At 36.2% G+C, this 21,658-nt stretch overlaps 1 protein-coding gene across 1 annotated transcript; it reads right to left on the bottom strand.

Annotated features, from left to right (window-relative positions):
* Positions 1-3,606: 3,606 nt before the first annotated feature.
* CENPH (centromere protein H) lies at positions 3,607-21,566 on the bottom strand. The gene is made up of 8 exons (XM_090279316.1): positions 21,434-21,566; positions 12,951-12,999; positions 12,265-12,339; positions 10,831-10,887; positions 8,414-8,477; positions 7,634-7,685; positions 6,206-6,369; positions 3,607-4,165 (listed from the first exon to the last, which is right to left on the bottom strand). Exons 1-8 carry the CDS (start codon positions 21,564-21,566, stop codon positions 4,073-4,075), a joined length of 687 nt encoding a protein of 228 aa, XP_090135442.1. The 3' UTR covers positions 3,607-4,072.
* Positions 21,567-21,658: the final 92 nt, after the last annotated feature.

Raw genomic sequence — 21,658 nt, 5'->3', positions numbered from 1 at the left:
AGTACACAGATTTTCATTTATATACACAGAAAAATCAAGTTTCTATATGAAAAATCTACAATATTAAATTCTTACTATGAAATCATTTAAACAACACAGACTTTCTTGGCTATTTTAAAAAGTATTTCCCATTTTTCTTTATGACTATATCTGAGAAAGAGATGAAGAAAATGATCAAAAAAGAACCATGATTTAGAGCTTTTATTAAAGTAAACTTTCCAACTCCTCTAATAACAAGAAATCTGGTATTACCTAATGATAAATTCAGAAAATGCCAAATGCGGCACAAATTACTGATCATATTGGTAAGGATTTTGTTTTGGGGCATCTGCCAGCAAAATGCTCTGACTTTTCTCTAACTGTGGGCTTATTTCTAAGGGTTGACATTCATACGCCTTCACAGACTTCTCATCCAGGCCCCTTTTGGATTATCTCCCTTTAGGATGAAGATGATAAAAGTAACTGACGCTGCCCTTGCCAGGTAGCTCAGTTGGTTAGAGTGTTGTCCTGATAGACCAAGGAGGTAGGTTCGATCCCTGGTCAGGACACATCCAAGAAGCACCCAATGAATGCATGAATGAGTTGAACAGCAAATTGATATTTCTTTCTCTCTCCCTCTCTCTCTCTGATATCCATAAATAAAAAAAGAAAATAAAATGTAACAAGAAGCAGCTGAAGCTGAGCCAATCCCTAAATTCTACCTTCTCTTTCTGTTGCTCAGTTTCAAGTAGCATCCTATCATCAGATGATTTTATGTATATTCTTAAGGCTATTATTTAATTATGTTCATGCACCTGGAGCACACCATCCGATTTAACCTCTTGTATTGTGTCTTCTTAAAGTCCCTGTCTTACCTGGACTTTGTCTCCTTTCTTGTTCCGGGTACCCTGTTGCTGACTTTGGCTGTAGATCTGTCAGGAAGTACTCAGTACAATATGCAATATGAAGTACCCAGTACAACTAGTAAATTTTTTTGATAAAGAAATATGAAACTACATTTCATAAAACAGATCTGTCAATTGTAACAAAAAAAGATCTTAAAAATAAAGCAGTTAGTCCTGACTGATGTGGTTCAGTTGGTTGGGCATTGTCCTGCAAAGTAAAGGGTTGCCTTTCAATTCCTGGACAGGGCACAAGCCTTGGTTGTGGGCCTGGGTCTGGATTGGGGCGTGTTCAAGAGGCAACCAATTTATGTTTCTCTCACACATCAATGTTTCTCTCCCTTTCTCCCTTGCCTCCCCTCTCAAAATCAATCAATAAAATCTAAAAAATAAAATAAAGCAGTTAGCTCTAACTTCTAGCTTACAGGAATACAGAGGTGAATCAAGGTACATACACTTGTAGATAAATCAGAATAGAGAACTTCCTACAGGGCAAGTGTTTCTTCAAACCAATAACTGTAAGAATAATGGGGTAGAGTGGCTTTATCATCTCTGTTAGAGCTACTCAGTTCAACTCAACTATGTTGTTGTGGAGGGAAAGCAGTCATATAGTATGTAAATATATGGGTGTGCTTTGTTTCAATAAAATTTTATTTGTAAAAACAGGCAGCTGTAAGCCAGTTGAAGACTAATCAAAGCAACCAAAACTAGCACCACCACCACCACCACTTTCGAGGAAAATCTATTAACAAAAGCACTATTAGCCTGAATTTTAAGACTGAGATACAAAACATCTTTGGGTCCCCAAATGAGAAAGCTGCTCAGAATGGTATATACTCTCTAATGCCCTCTTCAGATACAGCCAAGGTAATGGTACAGGAAAACCTCCCAAAGGGCAGAATAAGAACCAAGGATGAAGAACTGCTTTCAGAGAGCACAAGAGCCAGATCCAAAGGTGTTCCTTAGTCCTAGGAAGAGGCACCTCCTGTCACTTACCAAGCTACCGTTATATTTTAGAATTGCTACAGACCCTGTCCACTATTTTTGCAGCAATATAACTTGTCTTCTCAGATCAAGAAGAGCCATACCTGGATCTGATATGGACTATCATGAGATCCTGAGCTTTGAAACTGTTATTTCATGATACGTTATCTTCCTTGGAAAGAGGTGTATCTTTTACACACAGAAGGGAGGTTAATATTTAAGACCAAGACAGCAGACTGGGAGACTAGTCTTTTCAACAAATATCCATGTTCTGTCCACCACTCTGGAACCCAGAATGCCCATGCTGTGGAAGAATTACACTTTCCTGCCCCATTGGTGTTGGGCTGGTCAATGAAACCTGAGTGGAAATAATGTACACCTCTTCCAAACAGAAACTTTAAATGTGCTTGTGTATGTAATTTGACTGGGCCTCATAACCCATGAGAACACGTTTCAAATAGTGGCTGCTCCTTCAAGCCTGGGTCCTATAATGATCAGTCAAACCATGGATGCAAGACAGAAATAACTCTGTTATAAGCCACTGAGATTTGGGATTGTTATCCAGCAGGATTTCGGAAAAAGCTAACACAATTTCTGAGTTGGACTTTAAGAGAGAACACATAGAATAATAGAGTCCCAAGAAAATGCAGTTTTTAAGATGATACTGATAACCAATTGAGTTGTGATTCACTAACATAGTGTGCATCTATGATTTATTTAATGCTGTATCTGTGGGTCACAAAGGCATTTTACAGAATGTTTTTTTCTAAAAGAAAATATATGACTAGTTTTATAATTTATGTAGAGAATTTCTAAGGATTCACTATGGCAAAAAGAATAAAATTACAAATGAATTATGACTTATCAAAACAAGTGAAGTATAACTATAAATCTTCCAAAGAAAAGTGTTTAGTATACAAATTTAGGCAAATCTCAGTATTTTTATTATTGACCTACAGAGCATATTTCAAATGTTATTACCAACTGCAGTGAATCTTTTCAGGTTGTTAAGTCTTAAAGAGTGCTGAAAACACCACATTGTCTGTAAAAATGATCAACAGCTCCAAATTAATAAAGAGCTCACGTTAGATTTTCAAAAGATGGAATGGGATATATAAAAAGTGGCAAGTTCTACTTATTAGAAGAGCAACATTTATTTTTATTTTTTAACTTGTAAAAGCAATGCGTGATAAATACAGACATACAAAAGAAAAGTCACAATTCCTCTAGAATAATGACAACTGTTAATCCTTTGGATATCTTTTTCTTTTTCAAAGCTAAGGTGCTTTATTTTGGACTGTTTAAAGATGTGCATAGGCCTGAGTTGGGGGAACTGAAGAGATGCTGGTCAAAGGCTACAAAGTTACAGTTAGAAGATGATTAAGTTTTGGAGATTTAACACACAGCATTGTGATTATAGTTAATACTGTATCATGTACTTCAATGTTGCGAAGGGACTAGATCTTAAATGTTTTCACCATAAAAAAGGAATAATTAACACATAATGGAGATGTTAGTTAATGCCACGGTGGTCAATTCAACACATTGTATACCTTAAAACTTACACAATGTTTCATAAATCTAAAATAAGATTTATTTGAATAAAATACAACTGACAGGTAAAAAATAGAGATGTGGATATGCTTTTCTAATTTTTCTAGTATTTTGGTGGACAAAGAAATGCACAGACATATTCTAAATGAGAGTTGGGACTTACAGGAATATTATAGAAACAATGTCCACATTAAGTGAAAAGCTGATTAGATGATGTCTTTCTGAAACCTTGCAAAACTAGGATTTTCAGATTCTTTTAGAATATGCCAGTCACTTTAATTATCATATTTAAAACAATAGATTCCATGTTATAGTATTAAGCTAAAAAATAAAAATTGCAGTATAAACCACTGAAAAGCGCTGGCTGGCGTGGCTCGGTGGATTGAGTGCTGGCCTGAGAACTGAAAGGTCACCAGTTCAATTCCCAGTCAGGGCACACGACTGGGTTGTGGGCCATGTTCCCTGTTGAGGGTGTGAGAGAGGCAACCAATCCATGTTTCTCTCCTTTCTCTTCCTCCCTCCCTTCCCCTATCTCTAAAAATAAATGAATAAACTATTAAAACAAAAACAATGAAAAACATATTTCACCTAAAGTTTGCTATTTAGGTGACATGTCGAAGACAAAAACAAATAATGCCAACATAGAATTCTTATTAGATCATGGTGAGATTCTTCTCAAGCTGCAGAACAGTTTCCTTAAGAGCAGAATCCTCTGCCCAATTGACTTTACTCCCCAAAATGAGGTTCTGTAATACAAAAAAAATTTTTTCAAATTAGTCGTAAGTACTTTAAAAAACTTAACAAGCTTTCAAAACACCCTTTGTCACTGATCTTACCAAATAATTACCAAAATAGGTGTGAACATTTACTCTATGATCATGAGAAAAAAAATACACATTATTGTATGCTCATTTCCACTTTCAGAAAGGCTTCAGCCTTGATCCTCATAATGCTAGGGAATATTTACAATACTAACAATTTTTTATGCTTCATCAGTTTTTGTGGGTAGTTTTTTCCCATGAAGGATGCTTGCAGAGGTATCCTAGATTAAAGGAAAAAGATTGTAGTTGGTTCAGAGTTCACTTTGTACTTCTGTGGTGAACAATAATTTTAGCCTCAGTAATATGTCCTATTTTTAAAAAGAAGTAAAAGAACTCTTGCCAAGTTTCAAGTCCCCGAAAAAAGGTGAAGAACATTTTTGTGGTAGACAATGGAAGAATAATTAGGGTCATAATTAATGAAAAATCTGGTCATTATGACACTGAGTTACTAATTTGAAGTATTGTTAAAACACATTTTAGAGTATAATGGTATATTGTTACATATAAAACATATAAAACTTTGGCCTATATGAGGTACATTCTTGCTATAAGTTAGTAAAAAGGCTAGTGTGTACAAATTCAGGCAAGTTTGCAAAGACAGATGAAAGTAAGCATTTAAACATGACTGAACCCCTGAAGACTGATCTTCCATTACAACAAAGAGAGCGCCCAACTTGGCCAAAGCTGTATTTTGTTTAACAAAGCAATGAGTTCATTATCTCAAAATTAACACTAATTTAGAGAATGTAAATAAAAATTAAGAAACAAAGAATAATGCCTCCCCGCCCCATCCCCCCTCCTTATTTCCCCAGCTGCTCTTGTTCTGGAGCATTCCCAGTGTCTTTCCCTTACCCCTCTTCTTCCCCTCAGGCCCCTTACCTTTGCCTTTTCTCTCCTAAGCTCCAAGGGCCCTTGTTTTGCCCCTCTAACTTATTTCCTGAGCCCATGCAGCCCAGCTGGCTCACTGTTTCTATCTCTGTGACTTTCTAAATAAACTCTCTCTTATAATTAGAAAGGAAGGAAGGAAGGAAGAAAGAAAGAAAAAAGGAGAGAAAAAGGGAGAAAGAAAGAAAAGAGGAAAGAAAGAAACGCAAACCAACAGAAGTCTCAAAGTAGCAGAAAGAAGTCTGTGCCAAAGAAAATGAAAATAATTCTTTACTTATGATGCAATCCTCCTCTTAAGGTTAGCTTAGGGGATTTGATTACTTCTAATTGAAAAGCCTATTGCTACTAAAAAGTAGGTGTAAGACGTGGGGAAGAATTTCTTATGGCAAGACATAAGGCCTCATATTCTACAAGGATATGTTTTACAAATAATAGGCATTTGCTTTACATGTAATAAGACAGTTTCAACTATCTTTATAATTGAAAACAGGCCATTTAAGTATTTCAACAGTTCCAGAGATATTTTATAATTCAAAAATTACTTTAAAAACCCTCTAGAATAAAGATGTGGACATTTAAAACTTTTAAACTTGACATAATTATGATTACCAACATTTATTGAGAATTTACTTGGACCAGACAGTATGCTAAGGAGATTAACAAGAATTATCTTTTTTAGTTTTCACAACTACTCTTTCTAAACAAGACAATGACACTTAGAGAAGTTAATAATTTGCTCAAGGTCAGCAACTATTAAGTAGCAGGCGGGATCTTAACTCTTGATTCCCATCACCCCCACCCCTGTTTTTCCCCAATTCCCAACTTGGAATCAAATGCTCCCCACCATTCTACCATTTTGCCTCCACGGGGCTGCTAAAAATCATTCAATTTATAAATGCCATAATGAAAAATCAAAGCCATAAACATTAAGTATACATGAATTCCAGATATATGTAAACAGACCGATTTCCAGTACTGGATTATTTTGTCAAGATCAAAGATTGACTATAATTCTAGATGTAACAGATCAATCATCTAAAAAAAAGTTCTTTACCTCCTTTATAATTTATATACAATTACCTGGAACATATGTTGAATAACTGTAGTAATTTGTATCTCCATCTGTAGCTTTTGTTGTAAGATCTTTATCTTGTCTGAATTTTCCATATTGTCCAAATCATCCTTCTGTTTCTTCTTTTCAGTCTGTATTTCTAAAAACTTATGTTCTGAAGCTCGTTTTAATTCTATGAGGTTAAAAATAAAACAATATACTATGTATAGCAACTCCTACAAAGAATCTTAAAAAATTATGGTTGTTTCAGACAAAAGAAAAAAATTTTATAATATTTTATTTATTTATTTTTAGAGAGAGGGGAAGGGAGGGAGAAAGAAACACCCAACCCCTGAGCCACACCAGTCAGGGCAAGAGAAAATTTTCAATAAAGAGCATTTCAGGTTGCAGTTCTATTTTGATCTAAGTATAAGTTCCCTGGTGCAAAATACGAATATCTTAATTTTATACTTAGTAATTGATCAAGGTTTGTATATATGATAATGATAGCTGTTCACAAATGTTTGAAATGACATTATGTCAAAGAGGACCTAACCTACTCTGGGTACCAAAATACATAGGAGTTATACATAAGCAAATAGTCTTCCCTCCTTTATTCAATGAAAAGTAAAGTTTCCTTCTCCAGATATAAATATCAACCATTTTTTGTAGTTCCTGAAATGTTCTAAGAATTAAACTATTTGAAAACACAAATGGGTATGTCTTAGGAGCTTGGTTCCTTGATATCAATGTATCAAAAGCAGGTTAGAATGCAATGGAAATATATTAGATATTCAAAGGACAATTAGATCAGATGATTAAGACTATTTCTGACCCTGATATTACTTACAATAAGGCAAAACTGTATATTTAAAAATAATAAATCATGCTGTTAAATGAAAAAAGCAGTTTATAACACAGAATAAAGTGATGCCAATTTCATAAAATATAGGCACTGAAGATTATCTCTTAATGGTAGAATAAAAAATTTAACTTTTCCTACATATACTTTTCTGTTTCCAAATTTTCTACAGAGAATGTTTACTACCTTTGGAATAAACAGTTCAATAATTTCAAAGCAGAAAGCCATCTCATGTTTATTAACTTAAAAGTCTGTAGAATCATATGTATTAACTGACCATATAAAAAATTATGTACGTATAAATATGTCTAACTGTGGTCACACAAAAAGGAGGCATGACTTTTACATTATACTTTTCTGTATCATTTGATTTTCCCTCAATGAGAATGTATTCATTTCGTGATTTAATGTTCTAAAACAAAAAAAACACATCAAGCAAAACACATTTTATATACTTTTTAAAGTGCCATGCCTAAATTTTAAGAAAATTTGAAAATCAAGAAATTTCTCAGTAGCTAAAAGATGAGGCTTTATCGATCTCCATAGGAAATGAAAATATGTTATACAAAAAAATCCCAAAAACTCTTCTACCTACCAAATCTCTTCTTTTTAACATCAAGCAGTTTTTCCTCCAAACCACGAGATTCCTGTTATAAGAAATAAAAAGATTAAGGCTTCATTGCCTAAGAACAAACATGTAATACTTAAATCACTGAATTTTATCTCAGTTCATGCTTTCTAAAACTCCAGATGTATTTTTTTAAAGATTTTATTTATTTTTAGAGAGAGGTGAAGGGAGGGAGAAAGAGAGGGAGAGAAACATCAATGTATGGTTGCCTCTCCCATGCCCCCAATTGGTGACCTGGCCTGCAACCCAGGCATGTGCCCTGACAGCCTTTGGTTCGCAGGCTGGCATTCAATCCACTGAGCCACACACAAGCCAAGGCTAAACCTCCAGTTTTTAATTACTTCATTTCTGTACAACAAGAGAGGAGATAGTAGCAAAAAGTATAAGTAGATATTTAGCAACATTAGTGAAAAATAATAGTTATGAAAAGGAGAGAGAAAAGCCTTGGCCGGGTGGCTCAGTTGATTGGAGCATCACCCCGTATACCAAAAGATTGTGGGTTTGATACTGGGGCGCATATAGGAGGATGCAATCCATAAGTGTTTCTCTCTTTCTCTTCTCTAATAGCAGTAAACATATCCTTGGATGAAGATTAAAAAAGAAGAAAGAGAGAGAGAACTTAAGGACAGTGAATTCCAACCATACCAACCCTTTGGGGAATTCTATTTAATCATATTAATAGTTACCAGCAAGAAAGTGTTACTGAAATCATTGAGAATGCATAAGCAGCCTAATGTGCAAAGTTACCTGCTGTGATTTCATTATTATTTTATTTAGCTTTAATATGTGTTTCATGTTATCCATGAGCTCACTGAAAAGGAATAAAAAAATAATGATATTAACCTTGGTTAAAAGTAGTAAGTTTCATTAACGAAGGAATCAATTAGTATTATACTTTCATTAAATTAACTGTATACTTCAAAAGAAAATCACCCTTTAACAAAATAAATCTGAAAAAGTTTGATGTAAACTGAATTTGTTTAAAAGTAGAGATGCATTTCCCTAGAAAAATTTGTGGTCACAGACAACAAAAACTATCAAATTGAAGCATGTAGGAACATTTCTAAAAATCTCATATGTAGGGAGAAAAAACTCTAACAACTTGCTAATAAGTTGTTTAAAAAAATACTTTATCTTTAAAGCAATTTTAGGTTCACAGCAAAATTAAGCAGAACGTAAGTTGATGTACCCTCTGCCCCATTCATGCACAGCCTCCCCCAACTATCAACATCCTCCATTGGAGGTCCATATGTTACAAATAATAAACCTTTATTTGACACATCATAATCACCCTAAGTCCATAGTTTTACATTAGAATTCACTCTTGTTGTTGCATATTCTATGGGTTTGGCAAATGTATAACAGGAATCCACCAGTATAGTCATACAGAACAGTTTCACTGAATAAGCTGCTTTTTATCCCCATTTCTTCAACAGGTATTTCTGAGTGCCTGCTACATACCAAGAACTGTGCCAGGCATAGTACCTGTTTTCAAAGAGAAAAGAACCCGTATGGGAGAAAAATAAACCCATATCCATAGTATGATTTCATGACAACCAAGAATGGATATGAACCACTGTAAGAGTTGTGCAGAGTGGAGTAAGGGGGTGCCTTGAATCTTAAAGGATGTGAAATAATTAAGTCAATCGGAATGGCTGGAGCCAAAGGTGTGAAATAAGACTAGGAAAAAACAGTTCTCATATTTCTACGTAGAACAATCCCTTGGGATGGCTGTTAAATGCGGATTGCCAGCTGCTTCTCCACCACCCTTTACCTCCACGCCCCCCACCTTGGTTTTTATTTATTTTTTTAAAGATTTATTTATTTTTAGAGAGGGGAAGGGAGGGAGAAAGAGAGGGAGAGAAACATCAATGTGTGGTTGCCTCTCGTACACCCACAACTGGGGATCTGGTCCTCAACCCAGGCACATGCTCTGACTGGGAATCGAACTGGCAACCTTTCTGTTCGCAGGCTGGCACTCAGTCTCCTGAGCCACACCAGCCAGGACCACACCTTGGTTTTTAGATTCAGAGTCAGTAGGTTTGGGATGGGACCAGCAATGTGATCACTGTGATAATACTAATTATCCTGATATTGTAGAACTGTAGTGGGGAGAGGCTCAAAAAGGGGAATCAACAGACATGGAAGAGCTGAACTCTTTCTACTGGTTACAGCTGTACTTGGTTGTAAAGTTTATGATGAACCTGTCCTATACCCCTTTAACTCAAGGACGTTTGACGCTCTTATTTTATGGAGGAGCAATAGTTAACTTAAATTCAGATTTTGGGATTTATGTAACCCTGGATTTAAATGGAATATGGGAAGAATGTGTATGAGTCTGAACCAAGACACCAAAATAGGAGAAGTGCCCAGTTCCATCTTAGCATTTTTCTACTGCTTATGAGGGAAGATTTTTATATCACAAAATTTTAGAGCCTTGGGAAATAAGATCACAGATAAGGCTCCTGAGACCCGACATTTAGAATCAGTTTACAGGGGACCTTGACTGCCAGAGTCTTTATTTTATATTCCTTGACGAATTGTTTAACATACAGAAGTTCATTTCTACCAATGAAAAATAGAGTCTACTTTCTATCATTGGGTTGTCATTGGATTACATTGCTGATGGATTAAATAAAATAGCTACTATTGCCCTGGCTCGTGTGGCTCAGTGGATTGAGTGTAGGCCTGCAAACTTAAGGGTTGCCGGTTCGATTCCCATCAGGGTACATGCCTGGGTTGCAGACCACGTACCCAGTTGGGGGTGCGCTAGAGACAACCACACATTGATATTTCTCTCCCCTCCTTTCTCCCTCCCTTCCTCTCTGAGAATAAAATTTAAAAGAAAAAAGAAATAGCTACTGTTCCTGGTTTTCAATGAATAATGCACAAAATTAACTTTCAAACCTTTCTTCAAAATTTTCAAACTACCTGGTTAAAACCTAAATTGCTTCTTAGCATTTAATATAAACAAGATGTCAGTGGGACTATTAATGTTGTAATACTGAGCAAGGCCCACAAAAATTCAATCACTTTTCTTATTCCCCAGATAAAAGTGGTTGGCAGTGACACTTAATGTTTTTTTTTAAATCATGAAACTCAAGTCATTATGCAGATCCCCCCTTTTATTTCCACCCTTAAACAAATCCAGAAAAAAAAATTACCTATTCTGAATGTTACCTTCCTCTAGGTTTTTTCTAAGTGCCGTCGAAAGTTGCATCCTATGAGAGAATAAAAAGCTTGTGTTACAAAACATGGATAACATTTATGGTACACTAAAAGAAAATTTAAAAATATGCCAACTTGAAGGTTGATTTAAATATAACAAAAAACATAAGCAGGTTTCAAGACAGTATCTTATGGGAAACAGTTGGTAAGCCAGTCACAGAAATATGAGTTAACACTAAGACGGACGGGGCTGTTGTATGTGGTTGTGAATCGCCAGGCTGAAATCCAGCCTGAGCTTTAAAGGTCTTCCAAGCCATCCACCCTGGTGCCTGGAGGAAGCAACAAGCATGAAGGCACCACAGAGATCAATAGGGCCTGACATGGAGTTAGGGAATACAAACCCACACTTAAATTTAAAATATGCCTATAAACAAGCTCCGTAAGTCACTTTTAAATTCATAGAGCTAATAAGTAATAATAAAAAGACAATCAACTCAGCAAAATTAGAGCCCTTCCTTTTTGTCACACAAGAAAACTTGATTTGTTAAAAGTAGATAACTTAATACCTCTGAAGTCACCTTAGTTAAAAAATATGATCTATATAATGAGCCAGCATATGAGATGAGGGGGAAAGCTCATTGTTAGAAGCAATTAAAAGCACTTTAGCCCTGACCAACATGGCTCAGTTGGTTGGGCAGCATTCTGGAAAGCAGAAGGTTGCCAGTTCAGTGCCCTAGTTGGGGAGAGTACAAGAGGCAAACGATCAACATTTGTCTCTCACATCAATGTTTCTCTCCCTCTCCTTTTTCCTTTCTTCCTAATAATAAATAAATAAAATCTTTTTTAAAAAAGGATAGTAAAAAGTACTTTGCTTTTCAATTAAATGTATAAAGAAATTCATTTGGGAAGGCCAGAAATACAAGAAAGTAACTTTTAAAAGTCATTCACTTAATTGAAAAAACTAATTCAGGTCCCAAAGTCCATAAGAGACCATATTTATCTTATTAACAACTGTATACCAACATCTAGCACAAAGCTTAGGACATGGGAAGTACTCAAATATTTTTTCAATAAATTTTAAACTACAGACACAAAACATAATTTAAAATATAATTTATTTAAACTTGATGCCAATTCTTTTACACAATTAACACATTATTGGAATAAACAAATCCAGGTAATTCCTTCTAATGCTGAATAGGATTTAACCTCACATTTCTGTTGCCTTGACTGACATTTCCTTATTAACCCAATATTATATAACTTCTTTAAATGAAGATATTAATCAATGACGTAACTTTTCTCTCAGAGTTGAAAATTTGTGTGACCATTTTTGCTTAATTTATCTAGACTACAATATTTTCTCCACCTTGAGCCATACCCATTTTGCATTTCATTCATAATGCTTATACCTGAAATGTAATAATTACCTGTCTAATGCAAGCTTTTTCATTTCAAAAGTCGTTTTTGCCTCTTCAATTTCGTTTTCCAGTTCTTCAATTTTACTATCAAAGAAGCATGAATAAAACAATTTCAGCAATATCAGGGGAAGTCACTGTTGGAATAAATGTATAAAGTAAACCTTTGAAAAAAGTAAGCCCTGGCTGGTGTGGCTCAATGGATTGAGTCCCAGCCTGCGACCAGAAGGTCATTGGTTTCATTCCCAGTCAGGGCACATGCCTGGGTCCCCAGTTGGGGGCGCGTGAGAGGAAACCACACACTGATGTTTCTTTCCCTGTCTTTTTCCCTCCCTTTCCCTCTGTCTAAAAATAAATAAGTAAAATATTAAAAAAAAAAAAAAGAAAAAGAAAAAACTAAAATGCCTCTACCTAAATAAAAGTATTCTGTAGATTCACCACACCAACGCACTTACACATTTGGTAAACTGATGCCTCCTGAAATACTTGATAAATATCATGTTAAGGGGGAATGCCGAAAGTGCTAATAGGATCACTCATGTACATGTAAGTCTACCTCCTATATCAATAAGTTCTCAATACATGCATGACAAATTACTTGGGAAATAAAGGGAAAAAAAAGAAAGACAATGTTATGAGATGGATATTATTATTAAATCTTAGTACAAACCACAAATAAAATGTAAAATATAACATACGTTTCAATTTGCTTTTCTGGAATGATTTCTTCTGGAGTTTTTTCTTCATCTATAAATGAATAAATACTTTATTTAAATTTTTTATTTATTGATTTCAGAGAGAAATGGGGAGAGAGAGAGAGAGAGAGAGAGAGAGAGAGAGAGAGAGAGAGAGAGAAACACTGATTTATTGTTGCACTTATTTATGCATTCACTGGTTTATTCTTGTATGAGCTCTGACCAGGGATAAAATTCACAACCTTGGCATATGATGTTCTAACCAACTGAGCTACCTGACCAGAGTAATTTTTTGAAGCTAGTAACGTTTTAGAACAGTGCTGTCCAGAAATATAATGTAAGCCACAAATACAAAGCCAAATAGTAATTTTATTTTTTAGTTTCCACATTACTAAAGAAATAAGTAAAAATAATTTTAATACAGCTTATTTAACTCAGTAGATCCAAAACAGGTATCATTTCAACACATAATCAATTTAAAATCACTAATGAAATATTTCACAATCTTTTGTGCACATTTACATTTACAGCCCTTCTCAGTGAGGACTAATCACATTACAAGTATTCAACGGTCACAAAGCTAGTGGATACAATATTGGATAGAACAGTTTTTGAATTATAGAAGCTAAAAGGGAGAAAAAATGAGTAAGATCAATATAAAAAAATGACTGTTCATACAAACTGGAAATTAGAATTTAATAATACCATGTACAACTGCATTAAAAACATGAAATACTTAAAAATCAATTTAACAAAGTATGTGAGTGACCTCTACTTTGTATACTACCAAGTATTTTAATGGAAAGACATACCATGTACATGTATTGGGAGAGTCAATATTGCTAATGTAAAAATTCCCCCATATTGATCTAAAGATCCTAATGAAATCTCATTTGAAATTCTATCAATTTATAGAAATTGTTCTACAAAGAAAAAAAACCTGATTTTAAAATGTATACAGAAATGCAAAGGATCTCGAATAGTCAAAACCATTTTGACAAAGATGAATAAAACTGGGGGAATTGCAGTAGCTAATATTAACATTTACTATATAGCTACAGTAATCAAGGCAGTGTGGTACTATTTTAAGCACAGACAAATGCCTCAAGGGAACACAGGAAAGAGGCCAAAAATAGTCCCACACATATACAATGGAGAAAGGAAAGTCTTTCTAACAACTAGGACTGGAAATATTGGATTTCCATATAGAAAAAGATGAACCTTGAACCTTAGCTCACACAATACACAAAAATTAACTCGAAAATCAGACCTGAATATTAAACTTAAACCCATAAAACTTCTAGAACAAAACATAGGAAAAATCTTTGTGACCTGTGGGATAGTTACAGATTTCTTAGATAAAAACTCAAACTCATAAAGTCTAATAATTCAATTAAAAAATGGAACAAAGATTTGAACACTTCATAAAAGTAAATTCATACATAAATAGCCAACAAGCACATGAAAAGATGCTTAACATGATAAGTAGGTAAATATAAATTAAAGCCACATGAGATACCACTACATCCTTATTAGAATGGTTAAAATTTAAGAAGACTGTCAGTATCAAGTTTTTAAAATTTTTATTTACTAAGAGTTTTATTTATTTACTTTTAAAGAGAGAGGAAGGGAGGAAGAAAGAGAGGGAAAGAAACATTGATCGGGTGCCTCTCTCACGCCCCAACTGGGGACCTGGCCCACAACCCAGGCTCGTGCCCTGACTGGGAATCGAACCAGTGACCTTTTGGTTCTCAGTCCAGCACTCAATCCACTGAGCCACATCAGCCAGGGCAGTCACAAGTTTTGAAGCGGATACTGAGTAACTGGAAATATCATACCCTGCTGAAAGGAATGTACCGTAACAGTATACTCATCTTAGCTGTTTAGCAGTTTCTTAAAAAGTTAAACATATACTTAACATGTGAACTGCAACTTTACTTTCAGGTATTTAACCAAGAGAAATGAAAACAAATGTCCGCAAAAAGACAAGTACAAATGACAAATATCCATAGCAGCTTTACTAATAATAAGCAGAAACTGCAAACAATTCAAATGTCTGTCAGCAGGTGAATGGACAAACAAATTGTGGTCATCATCACAGAATATATTCCACAATAAAAAGAAATGAATTACTGAAACAAACAACATGGATGAATCATAAAAATACTATGTTGTGCAAAAGTAGGCACATTGGGAATGACTACTAACAGGTACTAGGTTTCTTTTTAGGGTAGTAATGGTTGCATAACATTATGAATATACTAAAAACTACTGAAATATAAATTTTAAAATGAATTTTATGTTACGTGAGTTTTCAATGAAAAGAAAGATTTCTGACACAAAATAATACATATTATATAATTCCATGTACACCAAATTCTAGAACAGTGCCGTTCAATACAACTTTCTGTGATGATGGAAATGTTAAATAAGGTGCTGTCCAATATGGTAGCCACTAGACATATTACTACAGTGACTAAATAACTGAATTTTAAATTTTATTTAATTTTAATTAACTTAACTTTAAAATGCCACATGAAACTAGTAGCTATTGTATTGAACACCACAACTCTCAAAGACAGATCTCCAGTAACAAAAATCACATTGGTAGTTGCTGGGGGTAAGGAATAGGAAGTGCTGTGAAGTGGCTCAAGGGAGGTATGATAAATATTCTATATTTTGACATTCAACCTAATGTAGTATTTGATTTTATTCTTTAAGCCTATTTCATAGGGAAAAAAATGTTCACAAAACCTAACTTTGTGACCCAGGGGCCTCTGAGTCAGGTGGCAATAAGTGGTTATTACTTTAAGAGGGCTTAACCCATCAGTATTTTACTACTCTCTTGATCCCAGAGACTTCTGGATTAATAATTTTAAAAGACAATTTAAAATTTTTTGTGTTTAGAAGCAAAAATTGTCACTCATGTCTTTAAATTGATCCTTTTGCCTCTCATTCCTATTATCCAGTGCTTCTCAAAGTATAGGTTTCAGATCACTTGCTTCATAATTATGTGATCTGCTAATTCAATCTTCAAGTTGATGGTGGCAAGTTCTATGATCCTGTAAGCCCACTGGGATTTCTCAGTTCTCTGATCAACAGAACCTAGTTGCCTTGCAATGTTATTTAGTTGTTTTATATGTATTTCCTGAATCCCTAACTAACTCTGGAGGGGCCTGGGCAAGCCTGCTTTTTGCCTTCTTATGTAGCATAATACAGCATTATGCTGCCAATCCTATCACCTAAATAAATTATTTTTTGTAAAGCTGACTTTCTTTTCCCTAGAACACTGTTACTCACCAAATTCACAAAACCTTATTTGAAAATGCAAATATGCCCTGACCAGTGTGGCTCAGTTGATTGGGTGTCATCCCCCAAAGCGAAAGGCCTTTGGTTCGATTCCTGGTTGGGGCACATGCCTTGTTTGCTGGTTCACTCCTGGGTCGGGGCATGTAGAGAAGGCAACCGATGTTTCTCTCCCTCTCTTTCTCCCTACCTTTCCTTCTCTCTAAAAATAAATAAGTAAAATCTAAAATGAAAAAAAAGGAAATGCAAATACTTACTGGCATCAACCATTGATTTATATTCCAAGAGTTGTTGTTTTGTCTGTGTTCTCAACCTGAAAACAGATAAAAAGAGAAAGTCATGTATTTATTGAAGTTTTACTCAGTATTGTATGATAAAGTAACTGACTGTTTGGAAGCTAATACAACAAAATAAGTATAAGTAAACTCAGCATTAGTTTTGTCTCATTTTATTTAAATTGGGCATAAAAAGCCTCAGAGGAAGACAACAAAATGGAATACAGTAGAAAATAGCATCTGTGAAGAAAAGTTAAAAATTTGATTTTTAAACTTATTTTTTTGTTTTATCTTTTCATTAATTTATTGGGGGTGATACTGGTTAATAACATTATATACGTTTCAGGCATACAATTCTATAATAATCATTTGTATATTCACTTTCTTTTTTATTGAATTTGTTGGGGTGACATTGGCTAATAAAATTATACATATTTAAATTTATTCTTAATGGGCCACAGTGAAGTAGGGTTCAATGAGAAACGCTACACAAAAAAATAGATTAAAATGGGGAAGTCTGCAAACATTGATGAGTTACAACCAGATTGTAAAATGCACAGGAGATCCAGAAAAACAACAAAGATACTAATTCTTGGATAGATAAGTGATTCTACTTAATTCAAATTCATACATAAGCCCTGGCTCAGTGGATTGACCATTGGTCTGTGAACCGAAAGGTCAACGGATTGATTCCTAGTCAGAGCACATGCCTGTGTTGTGGTACAGATCCCTGGATGGGCATGTGCAAGAGGCAGCCAACTGAGGTTTCTCACACTGATGTTTTTCTCCCTCTCTCCCTACCTTCTCCTCTCTCTGAAAATAAATAAATAAAATCTTTAAAAATTAAAAAAAAAAAAAGATACATAAATAGAAAAGCTATGGTTAAAGGTTAATTAGTTAAGTTGTACTCGCAAGATGTTTCACACTTACATGGTAGTTTCATAAAATTGAAACTATTGCTTTGTGACTTTGAGACCTTTTTAAAAGCTAAGAGTCCTGGCTGGTATGGCTCAGTGGATTGAGCGCTGGTCTGTGAATCGAAAAGTTGCTGGTTGGATTTCTGGTCAGGGCACATGCCTGGGTTGAGGTCCAGATCCCCAGTTGGGGGGCACGAGAGGCAAATGAATCACTGTATCTCTCCCTCTTTTGTCCTCCTCTTCCACCTCGCTAAAAATAAATTAAATCTTAAAAAAAATAAAAAAGCAGCTAAGAAACATTAGACAAATTTCTACAGCTCCATGGCAGTTTCTTATATTTCAAAATTCCAAATGAAAAGAGCAATTTGTTAGATGTTAATTAGACTAGCAGTTTATAAGACACACTGAAAGATTAGTTCCCTTATATCTTTAAAGTTTTAATATTTTATATTGAGAGTAGGAGGGAATTTTTATTTATTTATTATTTTCTAATTATTGATTTTTAAGAGAGGGAGGGGAGGAGAGAGGGAGAGAGAGAAACATTGAAGTGAGAGAGAAACATTGATGGATTGCTCTTGTATGTGCCCCAACCAGGGACCTAACTGCAACCCAGGCATGCCCTGACAGGAATTGAATGCACGACCTTTCAGCTTATATGACTATGCTCCAACCACACGATCCACATGGGCCAGATCAGGAGGGAATTTTTCTTCTTCTTTTCTTTAAATGTTCATAGTTTTGATCCTCTTTCTCCTAAACAAGTCCCTTTAACATTTCATATAACAGTGGTTTGGATCTGATGAACTCCTTCAGTTTTACTCTGTCCTGGAAGCACTTTCTCTGCCCTTCTATTCTGAATGACAGCTTTGCTGGATAGAGTAATCGTGGTTGTAGGGTTTTGCTTTTCATTACTTTGAATATTTCTTGCCGGTCCCTTCTTGCCTGCAGAGTTTATTTTGAGAAATCTGGTGATAGCCTTATTGGGATCCCTTTGTATGTAATTCTCTTCTTCTCTCTTGATGCTTTTAAGATTCTTTATCCTTAATTTTTGACATTTTGATTATAATGTGTCTTGGTATGGCTTTCTGTGCTTCCTGGACCTGTAAGTCTATTTCCTTCCCTAAGTTAGGGAAGTTCTGCTTCATTATTTTTTCACATAATTTTTCAATTTCTAGTTCTTAGGAGGGAATTTTTAAAGTGAGCTTGTGTGACTTCCGTCCAAGATGGAGGCATAGGTAGACACGCTTCACCTCCTTCTACAACTACCTCAAAACTAAAAACCAGAACTATCAGAAAACTGAGTTACATGCAAGTCCAACAAACAAAGATATAAAGAAGAAATATTCATCCAGACAGGCAGGAGAGGTGACGCCAGGGTGTAGAGGAAGCGGTGTGGCGGCAGCAGCAAAGCAGTGGCTGTGGCCAGCCAGCAAAAAGTGCAGTCACACATTACAAAGGTCAGGAAGGACACCTTGGGAGTGATCCCAGCGCCAGATCAGGCTGCACAGTTCACGGTTCCAGCGCCGGGGAATATAGAGACTCATTGCTTCTGACTGTGCAAACCAGTGGGGGTTGGGGCAGCGGAAGAAACTGCCAGTCTTTCAGCAGAGTCTGTTTGTTTAGAGCATCCCCATGGTCCGCAAACCCACCCACTCTGGGAATCACAACCAGGGCAACAGCTAGAGGGGTGCCAGTCCCATATGGGAAGCAGGAGAAGTGCCTGGAAAAGTGGTGCGTGCTGAGCAAGCAGCATTGTTCCCTCTCAGTCCCCTCGCCCACATACAGCACCACAACGTGGTGAAACAAGTCACTCCACACTGAGGAATACTTAAGGCTCCACTCCTTACAATGTAACAGATGCAACAGCTCTACCTAAGACACAAAGCCAAACACAGGAGACTTTCAAGTTGAGGAGACAGAGAAGTATGGCCCAAAAGTGGGAGCAGATCAAGGTTCTAGTGGGCAAACTATGTGACAAGGAGATAGTCAACCTTATAGAGTAGAGTTCAAATCACTGGTGATAACAATGCTCAGACTTGATAGATAAGATTAAGTATGGCAAAGCATAAGGGAAGAAGTGAAGGCTATGCTAAGTGAAATGAAGGAAAATCCACACAAAACCAATGGTAAAAGGAAGGAAGCTGAGGTTCAATTCAACAATTCAGAACTTAAGGAAGAAATAGTCAACCAGTACAGAATGAAGAAACAAGAATTGAAAAAAGTGAGGAGACAACTTTAAACGTACCAACATCTGAATCATAGGGATGCCAGAAGCTGAGGAGGAAGAGCAAGAAAATGAAAACTTCTGTGGAAAACTTAATGAAGGAAAACTTTCCTAATTTGGTGAAGGAAATAAGACATACAAATCCAGGAAGCAAAGAGTCCCAAACAAGCTAGACCCAAAGAAGACCACACCAAGACACATCATACTTAAAATGCCAAAGGTTAAATATAAAGAGAACCTTAAAAGCAGCAAGAGAAAAGTGACCTACAAAGGGGTTCCTTTAAGACTAATAGCTGATTTCTCAAAAGAAACTTTGCAGGCAAGAAGGGACTGGCAAGAAGTAGCCAAAGTGATGAAATGCAAGAATCTACAACCAAGATTACTCTATTCATCAAAACTATCACTTAGAATGGAAGGGCAGATAAAGTGCTTCCCAGATAAGGTAAAGCTAAAGGAGTTCATCACCACCAAGCCATTATTATATGGTCTGTTAAAGGGACTTATTTAGAAAAAGATAAAAACTACGAATATTAAAATGACAAAAAGCTCACAATTATCAACAAATGAATCTCAAAAACAAACTAAGCAAACAACCAGAATAAGAACAGAATCAGAGGTATGGGATCATTTGGAGAGTTATCAGCTGGGAGGGGAAGGGGGAGAAAGGGGAAATGGTGCAGGGATTAAGAAGCATAATTGGTAGGAACAAAAAAGACAGGGGGATGTTAAAATTAGTATAGGAAATGGAGAAGCCAAAGAACTTAACATGCATGACCCATGGACATGAACTAAGGGGGGTGGGAGTGCTGGAGGAAGTGGGTATTGGGCGAAGGGGAGCAAAGGGAAAAAAATTGGGACAACTCTAACAGCATAATCAATAAAATATACTAAAACAAATAAATAAAGTAAGCTTGTTATCTTTATTAGCCAAAGCCCTTCAAAGCAGTGGGGAACCTGAAAGTTATAGTACTTATTCTTTAGAAATCCCCTTATGATTTAGAACCTTCTGCAAACTTCTTTTGTAAAGGACCAAGTAGCAACTATTTCAGGCTTTTTGAGTTATATGCCCTGTGTTGCAAGTACACAATTCATTCCTTGTAGCAGGAAAGCTGTTTCACTAAGACTTTACATAAAGGCGATGAAATTTTAATTTCGTACAATTTTCACGTTATTAAATATTCTTGTAAATTTCCCCCTAACCCTTAAAGATATAAAAAACTATTCTTAGCTTGAGGGGGTCACACAAAAACTGGCAGTATTGTGGACTTGGTTGTGTTTTGCCCACTGGTTTAGAGGATTGATGTCCTTTTTCAGCAAATCTTCTAGCAACTGCATAGTGGAAAGGTATAAAAATCACTCTGTTGGTAGAAAATATAACACATGAAGCTTCTGGATTGAAAAGGGCCGTAGCTCTAAAAGAAAACAGTGGGGCAACCCCCTCAGTAGCTCAGGACTTGGATGCACCCCACAACCCGCCTGAAAATCTTGGCCCCAAGGCGTAAAGAGATACGGAAGGGAGGGGGAAGTTACAGCTGCGAAGACTCTAAGGCCACAATGCTGAAGGCTGGCACCAGACGATCTCATTTAACCCCTCTAGCAACTGTGATAGGAAGGTGTCATTTTTTCCCTCTCCGTTTTGAAGACGAAGAACGAGGCTTAAGGAGCTTAATCGAATGAATTCACACGGCCATTCAGGGACCGACTATGAATTCGAAACAGTCTGGTCAGTCAGAGTGAAAGGCGGAGCTCTCGGCCACAGCGCACAGCGGGCCAGAGCGAACAACCTGAGCAGCAGGGTTATGGGGTCCTCGGGCTGCGTCTGGGCGCCGGCGCCCGGCGGCGGCCCACTTTCCTCTCTGGAGTCCGCGGGCGCGGCGGCGGCTATTTGCTTTTCCATCCTGGCTCCAGTGAAGACCTACTGCATGAAAGTGGCAGATGCTCTCAGAAAGGGACGCTACTCCCGCCACCGAATTGACGCCGGAAGGGGCC

Source organism: Furipterus horrens, unplaced genomic scaffold, assembly GCF_987537825.1.
Source record: "Furipterus horrens unplaced genomic scaffold, mFurHor1.1.pri manual_scaffold_5, whole genome shotgun sequence".
NCBI lineage: Eukaryota > Metazoa > Chordata > Mammalia > Chiroptera > Furipteridae > Furipterus > Furipterus horrens.
The sequence above is the reverse complement of the archived record's forward strand: the minus strand, read 5'-3'. Positions and strand labels throughout refer to the sequence as shown.